Raw genomic sequence first — 24,240 nt, forward strand, 5'->3', positions numbered from 1 at the left:
GAGGAGCACTGTTATACCAGCCGTGGGCACACTAGGGGCGTAGGGACGCGGGCAGAGGAGCAGTGTTATACCAGCCATGGGCACACCAGGGGCGTAGGGACGCGGGCAGAGGAGCAGTGTTATACCAGCCGTGGGCACACCAGGGGAGTAGGGACGCGGGCAGAGGAGCAGTGTTATACCAGCCGTGGGCACACCAGGGGAGTAGGGACGCGGGCAGAGGAGCAGTGTTATACCAGCCGTGGGCACACCAGGGGCGTAGGGACGCGGGCAGAGGAGCAGTGTTATACCAGCCGTGGGCACACCAGGGGCATAGGGACGCGGGCAGAGGAGCAGTGTTATACCAGCCATGGGCACACCAGGGGAGTAGGGACGTGGGCAGAGGAGCAGTGTTATACCAGCCATGGGGACACCAGGGGTGTAGGGATGCGGGCAGAGGAGCAGTGTTATACCAGCCGTGGGCACACCAGGGGCGTAGGGACGCAGGCAGAGGACCAGTGTTATACCAGCCGTGGGCACACCAGGGGAGTAGGGACGCAGGCAGAGGAGCAGTGTTATACCAGCCGTGGGCACATCAGGGGAGTAGGGACGCAGGCAGAGGAGCAGTGTTATACCAGCCGTGGGCACATCAGGGGAGTAGGGACGCGGGCAGAGGAGGTGTGTGTGAGCTCTTGCCTCTCTACCCTCAGTTTTTGCAGTGTCTGTCCGAGCTCCAGGAGCTGCTTCAACAGCAAATCCATCGAAAGCTCAAGGATCTGGGCCATGGGCAGGACTCAGACGGTGCCTGGAGTGACATCTCCCTGTCAGACGTTGAATCCAGGTATCGCTGCCCTGTCACCCTCCAAGGAGCCCCCTCCTGAGCTCTGCCGCCCCAGGGACACCTGGTCCATGGCTGGCCAGGCCCATCTCCGGAGGAGCCTCGGAGGGAGGAAGGTGGGCTGAACCCTTTGCATTCCTGGCGGAGGGTGTGCTGTGCCTGACTGGGTGAAGGCTGGCTGGCCCAATGAAACCCTCTCAGCACCTGGCCCCCACCTCTCTGAGCCCTGAGACCCCAGAGCTGCGGGGCTGTGCTCCTGGCCCGCCTCAGGGAACCCCCAAGCGACAGCTGCCCCAAGCTCATTCTGTCCCTAAAGCCCCCGGGCCTTGGCTGCGCCCAGCACTCGGGAGTTGGGACCTGCCAGGGAGCATGAGTTGAGCAGGAGCCTCCTGACTCACGGCAGGGAGGAGATTTCTGCTAGCAGGGGGCTCTGAATGCCGCAGGCACCGGCAAAGCGAGATTCAGTGGCTGGGAGCTGAAGTAACAAGTCCAGAGGAGAGAGAAGGGCCCCTGTTCAGCAGGGAGGGGAATGCCCATTGGAACAGCTGGCCTGGGCCGGGGCGAGTCTCCGCCACTTGGCGTCCGTAAATCCAGACTGGCTCGGGGTGGCTGGGGGCTCAGCTCGGGGTGCTGGGCTGGCTGCAGGGATGGCTGGGGGATGGGGGCTGTCTCTTCTGCAGGGTGGTTGGAATGGGCCCTTGTGGCCTCGGCAGCCAGGAATTGATGCAAACAGCTAAGGGGCTTTCTCTGCCTGGCGCAGCACCAGCGGCTCCAACAGCTCCCAGTCCGACGGCCTCCCTGCTCATTTACTCAGCGTGGCAGAGAAGGTGAGAGCCACGCGGCTGAGGGAGGGATGTAACTATAGGCAGCGCCCCAGGGGAAATGTGAATGTCTGACCCCGGGTCTGGGGCTCATAGTCCCCTGGCTGACGCCCCATGCCCAGGCCCCGGAAGTGAGACCGTTACACTCCACATGGGGTGGCTATTCTCCTGCCAGCTCCCGGCTCCTCAGCTGCCCACCTGCCATTCCAGGAAGGGGCTGCTTAGGGGCCGGGTGGCGGCTGGAGGCAGATGGGGTGACACTCTCTCATGGGAGGGGGTCAGGAGCACGTGGGGTGTGAATGATGCTGGAAATAGCGGGGCAGCGTAGTCTGGCTGGGCTCCCTGATTCACCGGCGACTTGGGCTGCCCGACTCACCCTTCACAGCAAGAGCTTTGGAAGTTAGGAAACCAGCTGCAGTGCCCAGGGCTGAGCTGGTCCCAGCTATTGCCTCACTGGGAGCAGCACGGGGAAGCTGGGGCTGTGTCCGTCAGGGCTGGGGTCTACTGTTGTTGGCGAATGCTGGCGGGGGGTGTTGCTGAAGCACCGTTGGCGAGCTGGGCGCCCCAGGGCCAGGCCTCCTGCACACGAGGGTAGCGGGATGGGCCGGATGGGGGCCAGCTTTGCAGGTGACGTGTTACCGTCCCTTGGCCTCGGCGTGGGTTCCTTTGGCTCAATTGAGGGCTGTGGGTGGTGGGGAATGGTGTGTTTCCTGGGGAGCAGGGCTGTCCCCTGAGTGCAGGGTCCTTGCTCACCTCACCAGTTCCATCAGAAGAAGAAGCGTCTGCGGACGAGGAAGGAGAGGAACGAGCTGCGTCAGAAGTACGCCTCGAGCCAGGGGCTGACGTGCCAAGCCAAGACTCCGGTAAGGAACACGCCAGACGAGGCGCACCACGGAGCTGCCTCCTCCCTGGGACAGCGAGGCAGGGGCCTGCAAAGGGCTCCCAGTGGACGAGTCCTCCGTGGCAGCGGCTGGCACGACAGGCCGGCCTTGGCTGGCTCTCTGAAGGGTGTTGTGGGAGCATTTCTGCATGTGCCCCTGTTCAGCTTCCTGCCCTGTGGGGAGGGAGGAGCAGCCTGCAGGGAGACCGAGGCCTTGTCCACATACGCACATCGCAGAGCGACTCAAGCCCTGGCAGTGTTGGTGGCCTCCATGCCCTGGGGCCCTCCCAGAGTGTGTGGTTCCTCCCTTGGGGGAGCGCCCTGGCTAGTGCTCGCTGTGCCAGCGGCTGGCGGAGGGGCCGCGGGGGGAGAGGGCTGCTTTACTTGCTTTCAGAAATGCCCCTCTGGGTCTCCTTGCAGGTGGCAGGGGAGAGAAGGTTGGGGAGCCCCACCTGCCAGACCCACCAGCCTGTCAGCGCCGCGGCTCTGTGCACGGAGGACAGCTGTGGCAAACAGGTGCAGTGCAGTTCCCCCCCGCCCCCCAGCCACAGCTCCACTGCTAACAGCATCATCTGCTTGGCCCCACTGCATAGCCAGGGCCAGAGGGTGCCACTGGCATGGGCTCCCGGGGACTGCAATGGGGTCTGCTCCTGCGACACCAAGGAATGGGCGCTGGGGAGCGTCTGTCTCCCTGACCCCTGGCAGCGGCTGGAGTCTGAAAGGGCTCCAGGTTTGAGACACTAACAGTCACGCAGAGCAGGGCTCACCCCAGCAGCGGGGACGGACACACACAAGTGGGGCTCTTCCCTGGCAGCAGGGACAGGGTCACACCCACCCCAGGGCTCACTCCCTCCAGCAGGTGGCAGCAGAAGGCTCATCCATGCCAGCAGGGGGAAGCGCGCGCGCGCGCACACACACACACGCACACTCTCTCTCTCTCTCTCTTAATTAGTCTCTGCTGCCCGCCACCCCACGCACCCAGATCTGGTGCAGGGCGGTTCAGTTTTTGCTCCTTACTTCTTTTAACGTCCCTTCGCCAACTGCCTCTGCCCGGCCTGGCTGAGAGCCGGGCATCTGCTGCCATAACCCCGACTCCCCCATGCAAACTGCTTGTTTCTCTCAATCCCCTGTTAGGTCTGCTCTGGGGCCCAAGCTGTCCCGGATCCCATGTTCGTACAGCTCCCAGCACGGTGAGGGCTGAGGCCTCCAGCCGCGGCTGAGGTAGCAAGGTTTGACCCCAATGCCAGAGGCCATGGTGAATGAGGGGGGGCGCAGAGGAACAGCAGCTCCTTCCCAGCTCCTGTCACTGCAGGGTCCTTATTTCCATTCTGACGGGGTGGGCGGAGGGAGGAGTATATGCCCCTCCCCAGCACGACGGGTCCCCTGTGCGTAGCTAAAGGGCCGGAGCAGATCTGTGGCACTGCAGCTCAGGGCGCTACTGCAGGAGAATCACTACTATAGAATCGGTGTGTTCCAGCTCACACTGCACAGTAGAGTCCACGGGATCGGGCGGGAGGCCCAGGGCAAGGGCCAGCTTACCTGCTAGATTCTCATGATAGATGTGGCTTTTACACTGGCCAGAAAGCAGCTGAAAATGGGGTTGGACTTTCAGAAGAGCTGCACGCTCTGGTGTGTGCTGGCCCTGAGCTCTCTGGAAACCTGGCCATCTGCGTCGCGTGGGAGAGGCAGAGCCCTTCCAGGTGTGGCCCAAGCGGCTTCACTACAAGCAGTGACACAGCTGCCATATGCACAGGCCTGTGCCTCGTCTCCTGAGCTGTAGCCGTGGCAAGAGGCATAGAGACAGGCTGACAGTCTCCATGTTTCCCCACATAGGGCAAGACTCCAGAAGCTGGCCTCGTTTCAGATCTGCAGAGGAGAGAACCTAACGCCAGCCAGGAGGAGCAACCAGGTCTGGGTGCAAAGTGGTCTTGGCACACGTTGCATGGTAGAAAGGGTGTGTGTGTATGTGGGTGTGTGTAATTAGGGAGTAACAGGAGCCAGTCCATAATTAAAGCTTCCATTATAAACTCAGTTTTGTCATCCCACCGAAAACCCACAAACCAAAGGAATTGCAGGCTCAGAATTGGGAGGCTAGTTCTGGGGCAGAGATTGAATTTCTCTGCCACATTGGAAGTGAATTGCCCAACCTGCTCCTTAGCTATAAATGCTCCAGAATAGTGTTCTCCACAGCCCCAAAACACTTCAAACGCTGCTTTGCCCTCCATAGCAACCAAGCCCTGAGAGCAGGAGGAAGATAAAATGTAGCTCCCTTGCCCGGGCTGCGATGCAGTGCCCAGCCCCAGGGTCATTCTGTCCAGTCCCTTGATCCAACTCCCATTGGCTTGGAGGGCACCAGATGCCTGCTGGAGACCTTAAGGGCCCAGGGTATGTCTACACTATGGAGACTATATCGGCATAGCCCCCTTGTGTAGATGCAGCCTACGCCAATGGAAGGGGTTTTCCAGTCGCTTCGAGTGCTTGCTCATGTCAATTCCAATCAGGTGTGTGCGCGCCACATGCACAGTCATCGGAAAGTTTTCCCTTAGCAGCTCCCATTGGGTTGGTTGTGGGGCCCCCTGGAGTGGTACCTTCATGGCACTCAATATACGACCCACAAATATATTTGTGGACAAATTGGAGAGTCCAGCAGAGGGCAACGAAAATTATCAGTGGGCTGGGGCACATGACTTATGGGGAGAGGCTGAGGGAAGTGGGGTTATTTAGTCTGCAGAAGAGAAGAGTGAGGGGGGATTTGATAGCTGCCTTCAACTACCTGAAGCGGGGTTCCAAAGAGAATGGAGCTTGGCTGTTCTCAATGGTGGCAGATGACAGAACAAGGAGCAATGGTCTCAAGTTGCAGTGGGGAAGGTCTAGGTTGGAGATTAGGAAGCACTATTTCACTAGGAGGGTGGCGAAGCACTGGAATGGGTTATCTAGGGAGGGGGTGGAATCTCCGTCCTTAGAGGTTTTTAAGGTCAGGTCTGACAAAGCCCTGGCTGGGATGATTTAGTTGGGGTTGGTCCTGCTTTGAGCAGGGGATTGGACTAGATGACCTCCTGAGGTCTCTTCCAACCCTAATCTTCTATGATTCTATGACCCTGCCGACCTGGCCCCTCCTCAGTTCGTTCTTAATGCCTGTGATGGTTGTTGGAACTGTAGTCGCTTGGTTAGCAAATAGGGTGACCAGATGTCCCAATTTTATAGGGACAGTCCTGATTTTTGGGTCTTTTTCTTATATAGGCTCCAATTACTCCCCACCCCCTGTCCCGATTTTTCACACTTGCTGTCTGGTCACCCTATTAGCAAGTGCTTCTCTTAGCATTCTTTCATATAGTTAGCTTAGCCTTGTTTAGTTGTAGTTAGTCTTAGTTGTTACTGTATATATTGTATATAGTGAGGTTTGGGAGCGTGGTTTCCTCAGGCTCCGGGGCATACCGCGAGCCCACAGCTTTAAACCCTGTGGAACCTGCAGCAAGCCTATGTCAATGGGCGACCCCCTCAACTCGTGTCTGGGGGAGACGCACCAGACAGAAAGGTGCAAGATCTGCAAGGCTTTCCGCCCCAGAACTAAAAAGGAGCGAGATTTCTGACTGAAGCAGTTGCTCATGGACTCCGCCCTTCATCCCCAGTCTGCTGCAGATCGCCAGGACCCCGCACCGAGCACATCCGTAGGGGGTGCCCCGGCATTGGTACATGACACGGTGCTGAGGAAGGACTCTAGTCTAAGAGACCCTTGGCACTGGCGCTCTCCGGCACTGCAGGATGCACAGACAACCCGGCTCTGAGAGAGGACCGGCACTGACCCTTGGCACTGGACTCTCGGCACCGGTCCCTGGCACCAGATCCACGACACCGGTCCCCGGCACCAGATCCATGACACCAAATTCCTGGTTTCAGTGCCCAGCCCAAGCGTCTCAACACCGGTCCCCTGCATCATCAACTCGGCACGGGTCCCCAGCGCAGTACCATGTGGTGCCACTGTGGTCATCTCAGTCGAGATCCATGTCTTCGGACTCAGGTGGTGACTCGTACTATTCCCGTTGCAGCAGGCACAGATCCGACAAGCGATGGAGGGAGGCATCAATGGCACGGCAACCCCAGTGGCAGCCTCCAGTGCAATGGCCTTTTTGGACCCCCTGGGCTCCTGTTTGGTGGCCTCGGAGCACCGACTATCCAGACAGCCAAGGACCAGCCTACGCCCCGGGAATCTGAGGCGACCTTGGCACAGCCGGCCCAGGTTGCCACCGAGGTAACTCTGAGGCATGACTCATTGCAAGGCCAGGCTACTGTCACCTTGGCTATCGCCGCCATAGAGACCCCAGACGCTGAACAGGAGGAGGTGAGGGAGACGGAGGGTCAGGAGGACCCCATCAACTTCTGGCCTCCTCATCTTTGTACCCTGGTGAAGCGGTGGTGGGAACTTCAACCTCTGGCCCTCCCCCAGTTGACCACAGGGCCCACCAGGACCTTCTATGAAGGATTGCCCATAACATGGGGTTACAGGTGGAGGAGGTGGTTGAACCCGAAGACCTCATGGTCGACATCCTTGCTTCAGAGTGACCATCCAGGGTAGCTCTGCCACTGATAAAAACTATCCAGAGCAATATTAAGACTCTGTGGTAGACCCCTGCCTCAATCCCGCCCACCGCAAGGGGAATAGAGCGTAAGTACTTTGTTCCCTCCAAGGGGTACGAGTATCTGTTCTCTCACCTGCAACCATGCTCCCTCATAGTATCGGCAGTGAATGAGAAAGAGAGATGGGGGCATCAAGGGCTGGCCCCTGAATCCAAGGAGTCTAAAAGGATGGACCTTTTTGGCAGGAAAATCTATGCAACTTGTGGGCCTCCATGTTGAAGTTTATGTTGCTGATTCCATCAGACTCCAGAGTCAAGTTCTCGACTATCATTGATGAAGGGAAGGCAGTGGCGTGACCCTCCCTCCAGGCTTCATTGGACTCAGCTGCCCACACCCATTCCTCAGGAGTAGCCATGAGGAGGAGCTCAAGGCTACAGGCGTCTGGGTTGCCCCTGGAGCCTCAGCAAACCCTGCAGGACCTACCATTCGAAGGCGCAGGGTTATTTTCGGAGCAAACAGACTCCAAGCTGCACAGTCTAAAAGACTTCTGGGCGACTATGAAGTCATTAGGTATGCACACCCTGGCAACCCTGTTGTATGCCTTTCCCCCAATCCCTCTTGTGCACAAGGCACTTCTCAAGATCCGCAGGGACAGAGTGGAGGTAATTCTGGTGGCCCTGGGTAGCCCTGACAACACTGGTACACCACGCTCCTGGAGCTGACAGTGGACACTCCGATCGAGTTACCACTGCATTCCGATCTGATCACTCAGGACTACGGTTGTCTTCACCACCTAGATCTCCAGTCCCTCCATCTTATGGCCTGGAAGCTTCATGGTTTAACCCCATGGAGCTTCTGTGCTCAGAACCAGTAAGGGAGGTCCTACTTGGCAGTAGGAAACCATCTACTAGGGCCACACATCTAGCTAAGTGGAAAAGGTTCACTTGCTGGTGTGCCTAGCAGTGTACACCTCCACTACTGGCGTCTATACACTCATTTTAGAGTACCTTCTGTGCCTGAAACAACAAGCACTGGCAGCTTCATCCATCAAAGTACATCTCGCTGCTATCTCAGCCTTCCACCCAGGAGCATCTGGCTGATCCCTATTTGCTAACCCCATGGTAGGCTGTTTCCTCAAGGGTTTGGGACTCCTACATCCTCAGACCAGACAGCCTGTCCCAGTGTGGGACCTCAATCTTGTCCTCTCCAAATTAATGGGTCCCCCTTTTGAGTCAATAGCGACTTGCTCCTTTCTCTATTGTGAAAGGTGGCCTCCCTGGTGGCCATCACATTGGCTAGGAGAGTGTCAGAGCTAAAGGCCCGTACCTCCATTCCACCCTACATGGTCTTCCACAAAGATAAGGTGCAACTCAGGCCTCACCCAGCCTTTCTTCCCAAGGTAGTGTCACTCTTTCATACTAGCCAAGACATTTTTCTACCTGTGTTCTATCCTAAGCCTCATGCCAGTAGTCGAGAGCAGAGGCTACACTCATTGGATGTTTGGCAAGTGCTAGCATTCTATATCGAGCGCACTGAGCCATTCAGGAAGTTGAACCAACTGTTCATGGCGGTAGCAGACCGGATGAAAGGACCGCCGGTCTCATCTCAAAGAATATCTTCCTGGCTCACGTCCTGCATCTGCATGTGCTACGAGCTGGCCAAGAGCCCAGCCTTGGCTCTTACGGCACGCTCCACGAGGGCACAGGCCTCGTCAGCGGCGTTCCGGGTCCAGGTCCCAATACAAGAAATGTGCAGGGCAGCAACGTGGTCCTCGGTGCACACGTTTACCTCTCACTATGCTATCACCCAACACGCCAGAGATGATGCAGCATTCGGCAGAACGGTGCTCCAATCAGCGATTCCTTAACTCCAACCCCACCTCTGGGGTAGAGCTTGGGAGTCACCTGATTGGAATCGACGTGAACAAGCACTCGAAGAAGAAAAAACAGTTACTCGCCTTCTCGTAAAGGTTATTCGAGATGTGGTGTTCACGTTCATTCCAATATCCACCCTCCTTCCCCACTGTCGCAGTAGTCAGCAAGAAGGAACTGAGAAGGTACCGGGTCGGCAGGGTCATATATTGAGCGCCCCTCTCCATGGATCACCACCTTGTATTGGGGGAGAGGCTTGCGTGTCTCAATGACCCGCAAGAGCGATGCTGCCTGGAGTCATGTACTCCCCTAGGGTCACCCATGGCAGAACGGTCAAGGGCGAGGTTCCAGACAAAGTGTGATCCAAGAAGTCGCTAACAGCAAAGCAGACGGGGGATAACTGCACAATGGAGGTGAAACTGTTGTGTAATGTTACAATGGCTGTGAAGGTGGAGGAAGGCTGCAGCAGACAGAGGATCTCCAATCATCATGGTGTTCATGCCATTGGTGTCAAGTAAAGAAGTCCCACACAGGCATCTTCCAGTTTTTGGGAAAATAACATTTGCACAAGTCTAAAGTCTGGTGGCAATCGGCGACGTGAACAGAACAATGAAATCCAGAAGTTCCTAGTCACAGACTGACACACAGGCGGTGGGTGTGTGCTACAATCATCTTGCTCGAGGATAGAGGCGGGTCGAGCATCTCAGCAGCTGCACCCACAACTAAGCAGTCCTTTTTAGGATCCACTCTGCTCACCCTACATGGGGAGAGGGTTAGAAAAGGTACCCTAAAAATAGTCTTGCCTCTGTTTTTCCTGGCTCGATAGCCACATCCAGCAGGATCACCACTTCAGCAGTCGAAAATGTAAGAAACTTTTCAACTTTGGAACTTGGAACGTACATACCCTGATGGACAACTCAAACAGCGACTAACCAGAGCAACGTACAGCCATTATTGCTTGTGAATTGAGTCAGTTTAACATCGATATTGCTGCTTTGTCCAAAACTAGAAGAGCTGATGAAGGACAGGTGAGGGAGGAGAAAGGAGGATACACCTACTTCTGGAAGGGAAAATCTATAGATGAACCCCAATTGCATGGACTGGGCTTTGCTATAAAGAACAAGCTCGTAAAGTGCCTCTATGAGGTACCAGTTGGCATCAATGAGCGGTTTATGATACTCTGACTGAGGCTCACCAAAAATCAACAGGCAACTATTGTGAGCACCTATGCACCAACACTGGATGCCGATGAGAATGTAAAGGAAGATTTTTATTCTCAGTTGGAAACCATTTTTTCGGAGACCCCTACAGAAAACAAGATCATCCTTCTGGGGGATTTCAATGCATGTGTTGGACGAGACTCAGACCTGTAGAAAGGAACAATCGGGAAAGAAGGAGTTGGCAAAAGTAATTCAAATGGAATTCTGCTCCTGACCAAGTGTGCTGAACATGAACTTATTATTATGAACACTCTTTTCTGATAAAAGGAAAAGTTCAAAACATCTTGGAGACACCCATGGTCAAAGCCCTGGCTTCTCCTTGACTATGTCATAGTTCGTGGCCAAGATCGTAGTGATGTACTTCTCACAAGAGCAATGACAAGTGCTGATGACTGTTGGACTGATCATCGCCTTATTTGATCCACAATGAAAATTAAGATCGCTCCCAAATGGAGGTTGCAAAAGAAGCAGGTCAGGCGCAAGCTGAAGGTTCAAGATTTGAAGGACCCTATTAAGTATGACCACTTCCAAGCAGTCTTAGAAGAAAAGCTTCCATTAAAGGAACATTGGAGCCAGTTGAAAGCAGTAATCATCAGTGCCTGTGAGGAAACCATAGGCTACCAAACCAGAAAACATCAGGATTGGTTTGATGAGAATGATGCCGAAATTGAGTAACTCATCAATGAGAAGAGAATGGCATTTTGTGCTTGGCAGAATGACATAAATTGTAATATAAAGAGGCCCATGCCAGGCAAGGGCGGAAGTACAACATTAAACCAGAGAACTTAAGAACAAATGGTGGACTGAGAAAGTGCAAGAACTCCAACATCTCACAGACATCCACAATACATGTGGTTTCTTTAGTCACCAAGGCTGTTTATGGGCCAATTTGTCATGGTATGAATCCTCTTCGCTCTAAGGATGGAACCACACTTCTGAAGGACAATGAAGCCATCAATTCTCGCTGGAAAGAACATTTTGAAGATCCCTTAACCGTAATTCTATGGTTGCAGATGAAGTCCTTGAGCAAATCCCTCAATGACCATTTAGGGATGAGCTCAGAGACTCTCTCAATTTGTATGAGGTACACAATGCTATCAAGCAGATGAAGAACAACAAGGCAGCAGATCTAGAGGGGCTCCCCACTGAAATCTTTAAAAGCAGTGGACCAGAGTTAATTCGGCAGCTTTACCTGCTTATCCTTAAAATCTGGATAAAGGAAGAGATAGGGGATAAAGTAGATTGTGGAAATTATTGTGGTATCTCCCTCCAAGCCATTGCAGGCAAAGTTCTGGCGCAGATCCTTACAACCTGCCTTCTGCCCCTTTCAGAAGAAATTTTACCAGAGTCACAGAGTGGTTTCTGACCATGTTGTGGAACTGTGGATATGATCTTCACAGCACAGCAGCTCAGCTGCAAGAAAAGTGTTGGGAGCAAAACCGACGACTGTACATGGCTTTTATTGATCTAACTAAAGCCTTTGATTCAGAAAATCACTGTGCCCTCTGGACTGTACTTTCTAAGATTGGACGTCCTGATAAATACATCAATGTCCTACAATTGCTTCATGATAACATGAAAGCAACTGTTCTGAGCAGCACTGGCAACCAGAGTGAACCTTTCAAAGTACAAACAGGAATCAAACAGGGGCTGTATCATCGCCACACCCATGTTTGTGGTTTTTATTGCTGTCATTCTTTACCTAATTGTTGGGAAGTTTACAGCTGACATTGAAATCATTTACAGAATGGATGGAAAGCTGTTCAGGCTTAGCAGGCCGAAAGCCAAGAGTAAGATTTTCACAACGTCTATTGTGGAACTTCAGTATACTGATGACAACGCAATCTTTGCCCACTCTGAGAAAGATCTTCAAACTATCTTGAATGTGTTTGCCGATGCTTACGCATGTCTTGGTTTCACTCTTAATATCAATGAGACTAAAGTGCTCTATCAGCCCTCTCCAAATGAGGTATTACATGCCCCATCTATCAAAATCAATGGAATTGCACCAGAGAATGTTGATCATTTCCTCTACCTTGGAAGTCATCTTTCATCCAAGGCAGATATTGATGCAGAAATTCAACATCGCCTGAGCTGTGCCAGTGTAGCTTTTTCTCATTTACGGCACAGGGGTTTTGAAGATCAGGACATTGGAACAGACACCAAGCTTCCTGTTTATCAAGCCATTATTCTCCCAACACCGTTGTATGGGTCCGAAACTTGGACAACCTATAGACACCGCTTGAAAGTCCTTGAGAGGCACCATCGACGCTGCCTTTGTAAGATTCTGAAGATCAAATGAGAAGACAGGTGCACCAATATGAATGTCCTGCAAGAGGCAAAGACCACCAGTATTGAGGCAATGATCATCCATCAGCAATTCCCCTGGACTGGTAATGTTGTCCAGCTGCCAGACCATCACCTCCCAAAACATGTCCTGTTCTCTCAGCTGAAAGAAGGGCACCGTAACGTGTGTGGACAACGGAAGCATTATAAGGACTTGCTGAAGGAGAACCTAAAAAAAATCTAATATTGACATTGATACTTGGGAGACACTTGTCCCTGGATCGCTTAAAATGGAGTGAAGTCCTACGTGATGGTCCCCTGCATTTTGAACTTGCTCGTCGACAAGCCAAAGAGGACAAGAGGCTCAGGAGGAAGGAGAGACTGGCTCCCAGTCATGGTCAACAGCCTCCCTGCTGAGCCTGAAAACATCTGCCCTCATTGTAATAGAACTTGTGGTTCAAGGATTGGCCTTGTTAGCCACCTGAGGACCCATAACTCCCATGGAAGATGATCATACTTGGTAACGAGTGATCGCCCATCATCATCATCATCATATTGAGCGCCCTGATGGCGCCACTCCAGGGGGCTCCCCAGCTGACTCGACAGGAGCTGCTAAGGGAAAACTTTCTGACAACTGTGCACGTGGTGTGCGCACACCTGATTGGAATGGACGTGAACAACACATCTCGAAAAACAACAAGAAGGCGAGTAACTGTTTTTCCCCCTGAATGATGGCAGCTACGTCCATGGAAGCTGCCTTGCCATAGCTGTGTCTGCGCTGGGGGTTTTGTCAGCAGAGCTACACTGGTCAGGGCTGTGGTTTCTTCACCCCCCTGACCAGCGTCGCTGCGTTGATCCAGAGGGTGGGGGTGGCAGTGTGAATGAACCTGAGATGAAGAGAACACGTTTCCCTTTGACAAGGGTAAGAGCTAAGCCTGTCTCCTTGCTAGCAGCCCTCCACGCAGCTGCTGGCTGTGAGGCCTTCCCTGCATGAAGGAGCAGGGCCCACCCATGTTCATCAGATGGCCCTGTCTCGAGAGAGGGCCTATGTACTAAGAGGGGATGTCTGCTAGTGTGGCTTGGCCAGGCCCTGGCTGGAGAACTGGGGAAGAGGGGGACATGCCTCTCTGCTCTGCTGCCTCGGAGTCTCTTGCTAGTCTCAGACCTCCCCTCCCCTCTCGTGGGAGTTCTTAGGAGGGCAATGCAAAATGGGAGACGGGAGGCAGCAGAGGGGGACACTGTGGGGGATAGGACAGCAGACTCTCAGAGACTCTCTGAGTCCCCTGCAAGCCACCCAAGATGGCCCCCATCCTTAGGACGCTTGCCCTGTCCCTACCCCACACTGGTGCAAGGCATGTGCCCCCCATTCCCCAACTGCATGGGGTCTACATTCCCTCACTAACCCACCCCTTGGAGCTCCCTGGGGTTGGGCAGATCCCCATGAAGCTCTCTGTAGGCTAGCTCCCAGTTGTGGCTTGCTAAGGGCATGGGTGGGGGGTGAAGGAATGGGTGGATACCCCAGTCAGAGCAGGCCTGCCACAGCTCCCAGGCACTGGGGGCTCTGTCCCTGGGCTCAAACCCTCTGCCCCCGCTGTTTGTCTGCTCCCAGAAGAGCGTCTATGGGAGCGTAAGCTGTGTCACCAGCACAGCCCTGGGCCTGAGCGCCTGTGGAAGGCCCGGCGGCCCCAGCCCCTGCTTATCACCATGCTGACCCCGCCGCAGCCCCAGAGACCCGCCGACGCCTTGCCCATCAGAGAGCACCTCCTGCCCTTCCATGCCCAGTTGGACGGAGAGCCCCACGGCAGCCGGCATGCAGGTGAGGGTGGGGAGCGGGCTGGCGCCACGGAGGGGAGTGCCCCCCTGCAGGGGGGCGGCGCACTCAGGGCAAAGGGAACTTCCTCCCCCCCACCAACCCGAGCCCTCAGTGCCTGGCAGAGCTGGGCTGTTCCTGGGAAATTCCTTCCCCTCCCCGAGCCCTCAATGCCTGGCAGAGCTGGGCTGTTCCTGGGAAATTCCTTCCCCTCCCCGAGCCCTCAATGCCTGGCAGAGCTGGGCTGTTCCTGGGAAATTCCTCCCCCCGACTTGACCAGAGCCTGGCAGAGCTGGGCTGTTCCGGGGAAATTCCTTCCTCCCCTCAGTGCCTGGCAGAGCTGGGCTGTTCTATGGAAATCCTATACCCCCCACCATGAGGCTGGTGGTATTCGGGCCCTATTCATAGATGCTGGAACAAGGGGTGCTGGGGTTGTGACCGCACCCCTGGCTTGGAGTGGTTTCCATCATACACACGGTTTACAGTTTAGTTCAATGGCTCTCAACACCCCCACTATACAGATTGTTCCATCACCCCTGGCCCCATCCCCGCTGCAAGGTAAACACGGTGACCTCGCCCCCATGGGATCCGCCTGGGTCCCACTAGGAGTAGCCAGTGGGTGCAAAGTGTGCATGAGGAGACGCTCTCCCGTCAGGGAGGGAGCTGATGATCTGTGGTGGGGGAAGGGAGAGGAATCTCTCCAGTCATGAATCTCTCCAGGCATGGGGGTCACCTCTCCCCTCCCCCACATCGTGGCCCTTCAGGCCCTGCTCCCGTGGAGCTAGAGCAGGTGTTGCTGGATCCTGTTGCTTCTTAGTGCTCTGACCTTTGCCTTTCCTCCGTCCCTAGGCAGCTCAACGTTGGCACACTCTGCATCCACGGTTGGAACCAGCCCATGCAGGTACCGTGCTGGGGCCTATGCCCCCTTGCCCAGCCAGGGCTCCCTACCCTGGTGGGGTAGGTGTGCAGAATGGTAGGGAGGGGGTACCTGGGGCGGAGCCCAGCCACGGCCCGGAGGGGGTCTGACTACTCAGCACATGCAGTGGCCCCATTACTACCCCCAGCTTCTGCAGCCCTAGAGAGCACCCCTGCCTGCTTCGCTCTGCAGGGACCCAGCTCCAGTGGGGCTCCTTTGGCTCCGCAGCTGAGGAGGCAGGACCAGAGCAGTCAGTGACCAGGGAATGGGACACTCTGAGCCTTCGACTGGCATGGAGGCTCCATAAAGAAACAGCCCAGGGGTCTCTGTGGGCATACATGCCTCTGAGTGCAAAGGGGGGAGGGGGAGGCAAATGGCAGGGTCGAGGGGTCAGTCCAGCCAGAGATCCTTCAGGAACCGGAAATCCAGGCCGAGCAAAGCCAGCGAACCTCAGCCAGCGACATCCAAAGTGGAACTTAGCTCATGGGAGGGGGCTGAGCAGCAGATAGCTCAGGGCAGAAAAGCTCCCAAGAGGCAGCTCTTCTTTGAGTGGCTACAGACGTGTTTCAACTCAGGTGCATGAGTGCCCAGCACACCAAAGCCGTAGCATTACCTGCTGGGGTGGCACATGCACCCTGTCCCTCCTCAGGGCCCCTCCTGAGGCTATATAAGGACAGTGCCCACCCCCCGCACTCAGTTCCTTCTCGCCACCCACAGCCTGATTTGCAGTTACTCATGGGTTATTGCACTACAGCGAGATCATTCTCTGTGCTTTGTAAATAGTTTGAGCCCCGTTAGCTAGCTAGTTAGGGTTGTTAGTTCCATGAGGGGTTGGTTAGTTAGTAAGCCTGGTGCTATGCTTTCACCGAATTTTAAGCACTGTCCTTCACGTGGCTGTCCCGTCTAGTGACCACCGCAGTCGATGCTTGTTGTGCCTGGGAAAGGGGCATAGGAAAGAAAAGTGTTGGTTGCCGGAGATCTAAGCCTGAAGTAACACCTCAAGGAGCAACTTCAGGAGGATCTGGGAGCTTGCATGGCTCACCTGGCCCCACAAACTACATCAGAGCTAGTGCCAATTTCTGATAGACAGCCAGACTCAGGTTCTTCTCCACGGGGAAGGGACCATTCTCCTTTCTGTGGTCCCCAAGGAAGAGAGCTCACAAAACTAGTCAGAGCCATTCCGGGGCTCAGAGAGACTCTTCCTTCTCTTCTAGGAGGAGTGTGGGGCATTAGCAAGACTTCTCGAGTGTCCAAAATAGAGCAGGACGAGGACCATCTACCCACTCCCCAGTACTGAGAAGCGAACTGACCAGTACCATACCGTCAATTCTGCAGGACGTCTGTTGAGTCCGGTGCCAGAACATTGGCACTGACAGTATTGACCACAGGTTTTTCAGGCAGCAGCTGATTTACTCTGCCTCTCTGTCCCAGATTCACCTCTGATACAGGAGTCCTCATCTGAGGGGATGCTCCCTGTAGTCCTGGGCCAATGTGGGTAGGTTGCTTTGGACTATGGACAGTTACTGGCTTCTCCCTTGTTACCAGTTAAGAAGCCCACCAAAGAGGTGGATCCAGTCCCATCATCAGCACCAAGTCATCTTGCTTGGGTACCGATATCGTTTTTGGCTCCGATGATAGCTCTAGTCCCAGTCTCCACACCTTCAGTAACGAGCCATTCTTTGGCTAGGGTACCGACCTCTGCACAGAACCGACAGCCGTTCTGGTACTGCATTTTAGTGCAGCCTCAACTTCCCAAGCAGTCTACGTGGCACTGACTACTGTACCATCCTTGGTACCGGTCCAGTCCCCTTACTGGACCTCAAACAGATCAGGGTACTTGGTGGGCTTCTCAGGTTTAGCTCATCTGTTGACTATTTGGGGGGTTCCTTGTAATCAGGCTCAGAATCCTTCTCTCTCTCTTCCATCCCCTTCCTCCAGAAGATCAGCAGCATTACCAAGAGAACACCGTTCCCTCAGCAGGGACACGAGTTCTTGGCCTGGTACATACTGGCTTCCTGTACCACATTAATTTCCTCTCTGGCCTTGGAGTGCCCACCGCTCTTCAAGATCTCAATCATCAGCTCACTCCAGAGCCAGGATGTGGAATCCTTCTGTTGTCTCATTTCCCGGCCCACCGAGACTGGAGACACAAACTGATACAGCTCCCACTGAGTCTACTACAGCAGAGTGATCCTTTATCACGGGGACAAGACTTACCATAGGGGAGTCCATCTGTTCCACTTCCTGTCATCCTCCTCACCAGACGATTCCACCAGAATACTTTAAGTCTCACCAAGACTCCTTAAGGAGGATGACGACAGCCTTGGGCATCCAAGAGAACACCAATAAATTGGTGGATATTCTTCAGCCCCTGCGAGGGCAGCCCTCCCTATAAGTGATGCTGTTTCGGAGCCTGCAAAGTCCTTGTGGCACATGCCAGCTTCCTTACCTCTCACAGCAAAGCACACAGACAAGTGGTACTATGCCCCCAAGCAAGGATTTGAATGTTTCTACTCTGGTCCAGCCCCAAACTCCTGTGTGGTAACTGCTGCAAATGAGAGATTGTGACGGGGGTGTGTGTGTGTGTGTGTGTGTGTGTGTGTGTGTGTGTGTGCGCGTAAGTCTTTCATACAAAGAAAAGGGGACCAAGACAGCTGGTTTAATGGGGAGAAGATTTATTCTACCTCCTCGCTACTCATGTGCATTGCTAATCAGTGGGTGCTTTTTTCTAAATACGATTTTGTAAACTGGGACGCACTGTCCCAATTTACTGATGAGTTGCTGGAGGATGCCAAAGAGGAGTTTAAGGCATGCCTGGCAGACGGTCATCTAGTGGCTAAGATGTCACTACAATCGGCGCTCGATGCAGCAAATGTTTCCTCCAGGATTATGGCTGCAGCTGTAAGAATGCGAAGAGCTTCTTGGCTGGAGAACTCTGGGGTAGCTCCCGACATCCAACAGAATATAGAAAACCTCCCCTTGGCTGGGTGGTTCCCTCTTTTCTGAAAAAACTGATGAAACTACATTCTTGTAAGGACTCTTGAGCTTCAGTGTGTTCACAGGGAGTCAGAGTCTATACCCCAGCCATTAAGAGACGGCATTAGAGGAAATAGCAACAATACTATCAGTACTCCCACAGGGATTCCAGGCAGCCAACTTATCCTTCCAGGCAGCAAGACCTTTCCAAGAGGAGGCACAAATCACAGAGGAGAAGGTCCTCTGGTTTCACCTCTAAACAGCTGGCTCATCCCCATCAGCTTAGGGCAAACAGACCATTTGACTCATGTCTCTAAGTCAGCATTCCAGCCGTCAGTGATCTTCCAATCATATCTCCCACCACCACCCCCTTGGTGACAGGCTGTACTACTTCCACTCTGCTTCGGAAGCAATAACCACAGATAGATGGGTTTTAAAGCACTGTGGGACTGGGATATGGTGTCCAATTCCTAACCATCCCACCCTCCTGCCCCATCCCTTTTCAGGGACCCATTTCATGAGCCACCGCCTCTTCAAGAGCTTCAGACTCTATGTGCTTCAAGGGCCACAGAAGAAGTTTCCCTCCAACACTGGGGGAAAGGGGTTCTACTTGTGTTACTTCCTGATCCCCAAGTCCAAGGGAGGGCTGACACCTATACTCAACCTCCAAGGTCTCAACAAGTGCATCAAATATATGAGATTTGCATAGTCACCCTAGCAACAGTTCTCCCCTCGTTGGCTCAGGACTGGTTTGCTGCCCTCCATTTTCAGGACGCTTGTTTCCATGTAGCAGTGTTACCAAGATAATGGAAGTTCCTCAGATTTGTAGTGGCAGATCAACATTATCAATACGCTATACAGTAGCACCTCTGAGTTATGAACACCAGAGTTACGAACTGATCCGTCAACCACACACCTCATTTGGAACTGGAAGTACACAATTAGGCAGCAGCAGAGACCAAAAAAGAAAAGAAAACCCAATACGGTACAGTACTGTGTTAAACGTAAACTACTAAAAATAAAACGGGAAAGCAGCATTTTTCTTCTGCATAGTAAAGTTTCGAAGCTGTATTAAGACAATGCTTAGTTGTAAATTTTTGAAAGAACAACCAGAACATTTTGTTCAGCGTTACGAACAACCTCCATTCCTGAGGTGTTAGTTACTTTGAGGTTCTACTGTACTCCCTTTTTGCCTGTCCTCAGTCCCAGCTGTATTCACCCAGTGCATGACTGGGGTGATGTCCCATCTCAGGAAAATAGGGATTTGGGGCTTCCCTTACTGGACAATTCGCTAGTGAGGGGCAAGTCTGAAGGCCAAGTCCAATTCAGACTGTGTCTCTTCAATCAACTGGGGCTCATCTTCAACAAAGGAAAGTCTACATTACTTCCAATCCAAAAAATTGAGTTCATTGGGGCCCTACTAGACTCTACAAGTTCGAGGGCCTTTCTCCCTCATAAGTGGTTTCAAACAATTTGTCACCTATGTCTGTCCCTCAAATCTCACTACTCAACCACAGCTCATGTATGTTTGGGGTTGCTAGGCCACATGGCGCCATGTACTTATGTAGTTCAACCTGTGGGAGTGTGCCTGTTGAAACTGGTTTATCTCACACGTTGTCAGTCTAGTCCAACAGCCTAGTCTGAGTGCCTCCAGGGGTCCTGCAGTCGTTAGAGTGGTGGACAGATCAGAACAATGTAGGTGAGAGAGTTTTTCACTTGTCCTTTACTGACCAGGACCATAGTTACTGATGCCTCGACGATAGATTGGGGAGTGCATTTGGAGTCTTTGAGGACAGAACAGGAGGCATCGTTATATATTAAGGTCCTTGAACTTTGAGTGATTTACAATGTGTGCCGAGTTTTTTCTCTCTCACATCAGGGGCACGTCTGTTTATATAAATCCTGACAATACCACTGCAATGTAGTGTGTGAACAAACCACTTCAACAAACCACTTCAATCAGTTCTGTTGGGAAGTGATAAAGTTTTGGCATTTTTGCATCAAGAAAGACATTACTGCAGCTGACTATGTTCCAGGTGCACAGAATCAATTGGCCAATCAGCTCAGCAGGAATTTCTCCAAGAATCATGAGTGCTCTGTGAAGAGCAGCATCCTGAGGTCCATCTTCAGGGACTGGGGCTTTCCATCTGTCAACCTATTTGCAACAAAAGACAAGAAGTGCTGTCAGTTTTGCTCTAGAGCAGGTCACAGTCCAGGCTCTCTGACCAATGCCCTCAACTGAATAGGGGGATCAGCCTTCCCCCAATTCTGCTTGTCCCTCAGGTCATTCTCAAAATGAAGCTGGATCAGGCCAAACAGATACTCATTGCACCAGCCTGGCCAAGACAATGTTGGTTCTCCGGCCTTCACAGCCAGTTGGTCCACTGTCCTGTGCCTCTTCCGCTCTTCCTGGACCTACTGTCTCCACACCAGGGCCAGCTGTGGCATCCAAGTCTTAGTAGTTTGCATCTCATGGTATGGATGCTGCATGGTCAGATTAGGTGGAAAAGAACTGTTCAGAGGCAGTCCAACAGGTTCTGCTAATAGTACGAAGCTATCTACTAGATCAGCCTCTTTGGCCAAGTAGAAACGCTTTTTGGGTTTGTCATTGACTTGGGGAATTCGACTGGCACTAGCGCGGATTCAGGACATTTTAGATTACCGGTTACATCGTAAACCATGAGGCCTGCTCTCAGTCATTGAGGGTCAACTTGGCTCAAATCTCAGTGTTTCATCCCCTGATCCACGGGCAGTCGGTATTTTCCAACCCCTTGGTTGTTAGATGCCTGCAAGGTGCTGTTTGCCTCTTCCCACCTACAAAGAAACTTAACACTGTGCTTGCTGCCCTTACAGGGCCGCTATTTGAGCCTCTAGCAACCTGTACTCTGTCCCTCCTTTGCCAAAAGACATCTCTCTTCTTGCTATAACATCAGCGAGGAGGGCAAGTGAACTCAGGCCCTAATGGCAGGACCTCCAGACACTCAGCTAGTGAAAGACAGAGGAGCCTGAAGGCCACATCCAAAATGTTTGTCTAAAGTGGTTTCACCACATCACCTTAACCAAACTATTCAGTTGCCTGTATTTTTCCTTAGCTGCACTCCAATGCAGATGACCATCGCCTTCATATGTTGGATGTAAGATGAACCTGGCTTTCTGTCTGGATGGGACTAAGCCAGTTTGATTATCACCCTGGCGTGCTGTCTCCTGTGCAGACCAGATGAGCGGTCAAGTGGTTTCGGCTCAGAGTTTCCAGACAGATTACTTCCTGCATTACGACAGGGTGTAGCAAACATCAGCCTCCACCCAGGCTGCCTTAATGGCATTTCTCAGGGTTGTTCCCATATTAGATATATGCAAGGCTGCGACTGAGTCTTCCGTGCCCAGCTTTACCAAACTACATGGTCAGGACTGCTTCTAGGGTGGAAGTGAGCTGTGGAAGAGCAGTTCTGCAGTCACTATTTAAATAGACGCCAAGCCGGTACGGCTTGCAAGTCACCCTAGCAGACTACACATCTGCAACCACTGAAAGAAGAAATGGTTACTTACGTTTACAGTAACCGTTGTTCTTTGAGAGGTGGGTGCAGTCGTGTACTCCACGACCTGCCCTCGGGTCCCTCTGCATCGGAGTCTCCAGACAAACGAATGCCAGTGTGAAGGAACTGACGGGGGCTGGGGTGGGGTGGGGTCCTGAGGGTGCCAGCAGTACCCCAACGGGCATTGCTACACAGAGTTATCTGGCTTTGGTGCATTGGGCATGCCCACCTGAGTGGAATGCGTGTCTGGCCCCACCCCTCAGAGAACAGCAGCCACAGTGCAGGTAAGGAATTGTTTTCCCTGTAAGCCAGTCAGAAGCCAGCGGGAGCCGGGAAGGGGATCGAAGTGCCGTGGATACTGGGCTTCAGCTTTCCCTGGGCGCATGCAAAACCCTAAGAAAATCAGGTAATTTGCGGGAGCTGGATCCTGGGAGCCCCTTAGCCAAATGACCCCAAATTTGCAGCACAAACTCTACCCCCACTCCTAAGTGGGCACGGCAGCTTTCAAGACAATCTGAGCATGTGTGGGGATTGTAGAATAAACAGCCCAGGGCTTTTAACAGCCAGCTGTAACTGTAGGGGTCCCAGCGCCTCCTAGGCCAGGCTGCCATGGCGGTGGGGGTGATCTTGCAGCACCACCTACTGAGCTGTGCTCTAATGGGTGAAATCTGGGGGAGCCCTGCCTGAGGCAGCCCTGGGTTGGGCTAGGGATCCTTCTCCCTGGGGAGCTTTCTGGGAAGGGGGGGCTGAGCCCTCCCACTGTGACTGATCGCTCCGATCTGCAGCCCACACTGGGAATGGGGACCCCCCTGATGCACCAGTGTAAGGGGGGAGCGGAGAGGCAGCGTTCAGTGATATGAGCACAGAACAGCTCATTACACTTCCCCACGGAGCCACGTTGCAGGGAAAGAGGGTCAGCCTAGACTGAGGCACTTCCCCTCTGAGCCTCAGCTTCCTGCTCCAGGGGGTGCTCACTCTCTGCCCCCCCACCCCCGCACTCTGCTATCTCCAGAGGGATGGGGCTCTGCCCACAGGAGCCCCTTCCCTCCGGCTCAGCAGCATTGCCAGGTAACAGCTGGACAGGGCTGGGAAGGGCCATTGTCCGGCCTGTGACAGTGACACCGACACCACAGGGTCTTCCTGGGAGCGGGGGAGTGTTGGGGGGACACTGGCCCTGGGGGCTGTGGGAAGAGCGAACCTGATGGAGAGATAATGACCCAGGGTGGAAAGGGAATGGGGCAGGGATGGGCAGAGCCCTGGAGTTGTCTGGGAAATGAGGCAGGGGATGGGGTGGCAGGGGAGCTTGTGGGAGGCCCGAGGGAATGGGGACAGCACTCCTTGGAGGGAAGGAAGTAGGGGCATGATGGAGCTGGCGAGAGGCCCGGGGTGAGCACCCAGAGGGGAGGGGGCACAAGGGACTGGAGAGAGAGCAGCTTACGGGGAAAGGAGAAAGGTAAGAGGCTGACGGGGTGGGACGGAGGTGGGGGATATGGCGGAGAGGATGGGCTCAGACCCAGCAGCCAGGTAGCCCCAAGGCCTGAGCGAGACCGGCCATGTCTGTCCCTTAGGTCTGTGTGGTGGGGCCCCGAGCAGCCCGCTGTGACTCTACTGCTGAGCAGAAACCATTTCCCGAGACCCCAGCTCCCTGGCCGGAGAGCGCCCGTTGGACCCCACACGCTGAAGCGGAGCCAGTCGCAGCACCTTCTGCCTCCCAGACAAGTGACGTGGAGCCTGCTGGAGTTCCAGCCCCCCTGCGCGGAGCCAGAGAGACGCAAGAGCCCCTCCCGGCGCCAGTAAGGGGCTGCAGGGCAGGGGCTCTCCCTGCCAGAGCCCCCTCCCTCCTGCTCGGCTGCCTTGGCAGGCTCATTAAAGGGCTTTGGAACAGTCAGCCGGGCTCCCTCCCTGACAGGGGCTGTGAAGAGCAGCGGGGGGCAGGACCCCTCTGATGACTGGCTCCGAGAGCTGCCGGCGGTGGGCAGGGGAGCCCACAGGCTGCTCGGGGCTCCAGTGGGTGGGATGGCTGTTCAGAGCGCAGGCCGGCTGCACCACGAGCGTTGCACCCCGGCCTTTCCTTGTGCTGGCACAGAACCCAAGCCGGCCTGCAGCAAGTAACATGCACACGGCTGTTAACAGCCCACAGGCTAGTCCACGGCCTCAGCACCGACTGGCTGCGTTTGTCGCTCGCTGCCCTGGCCCTGTCTTCCACGGGGTGTTGGCTCCATCTGGCCCAGCCCATCAGCACTATGGCCTTGGTCCCCCCCCATTCCCTGTTCTGCCACCTCCAGGGCCAGGCTTCTGACTCGCAGGTCTCCCTCTTCACTCCCACCCACCACACTGCGCAGCTACGGGTGACCAGGGGCACGTGGCATGGTGCCATCGGGCAGCCCTGATTACTAAAATATCTCCTGTGCTTTCGCAGCACAGCCCCCCACATCACTCTGCCCCCCCGCACCCAGCCAGGGCTACAGGGGAGCCAGCCCCCCACATCACTCTGCCCCCCGCACCCAGCCAGGGCTACAGGGGAGCCAGCCCCCCACG

General features: G+C 54.3%; 1 protein-coding gene across 12 annotated transcripts in view; it reads left to right on the forward strand.

Moving 5' to 3' along the window:
* The window catches only part of AGBL2 (AGBL carboxypeptidase 2), a 44,499-nt gene extending 20,909 nt beyond the window's left edge, over positions 1–23,590 (forward strand). For 7 of the 12 annotated variants that reach the window (XM_039537756.1, XM_039537757.1, XM_039537747.1 and 4 more), the window contains 8 exons: positions 687–817; positions 1,575–1,641; positions 2,397–2,498; positions 2,936–3,031; positions 4,349–4,469; positions 14,077–14,283; positions 15,127–15,178; positions 23,271–23,590. In XM_039537756.1, coding sequence (XP_039393690.1) covers positions 687–817; positions 1,575–1,641; positions 2,397–2,498; positions 2,936–3,031; positions 4,349–4,469; positions 14,077–14,283; positions 15,127–15,178; positions 23,271–23,499 — 1,005 coding nt within the window. In that variant the 3' untranslated portion in view covers positions 23,500–23,590. The remainder of the gene's footprint in view (positions 1–686; positions 818–1,574; positions 1,642–2,396; positions 2,499–2,935; positions 3,032–4,348; positions 4,470–14,076; positions 14,284–15,126; positions 15,179–23,270) is intronic. The other 5 variants (XM_039537748.1, XM_039537758.1, XM_039537750.1 and 2 more) reach the window with 5 other exon arrangements.
* Positions 23,591–24,240: the final 650 nt, after the last annotated feature.

Source organism: Mauremys reevesii, linkage group 4, assembly GCF_016161935.1.
Source record: "Mauremys reevesii isolate NIE-2019 linkage group 4, ASM1616193v1, whole genome shotgun sequence".
In the NCBI taxonomy this organism is placed as follows: domain Eukaryota; kingdom Metazoa; phylum Chordata; order Testudines; family Geoemydidae; genus Mauremys; species Mauremys reevesii.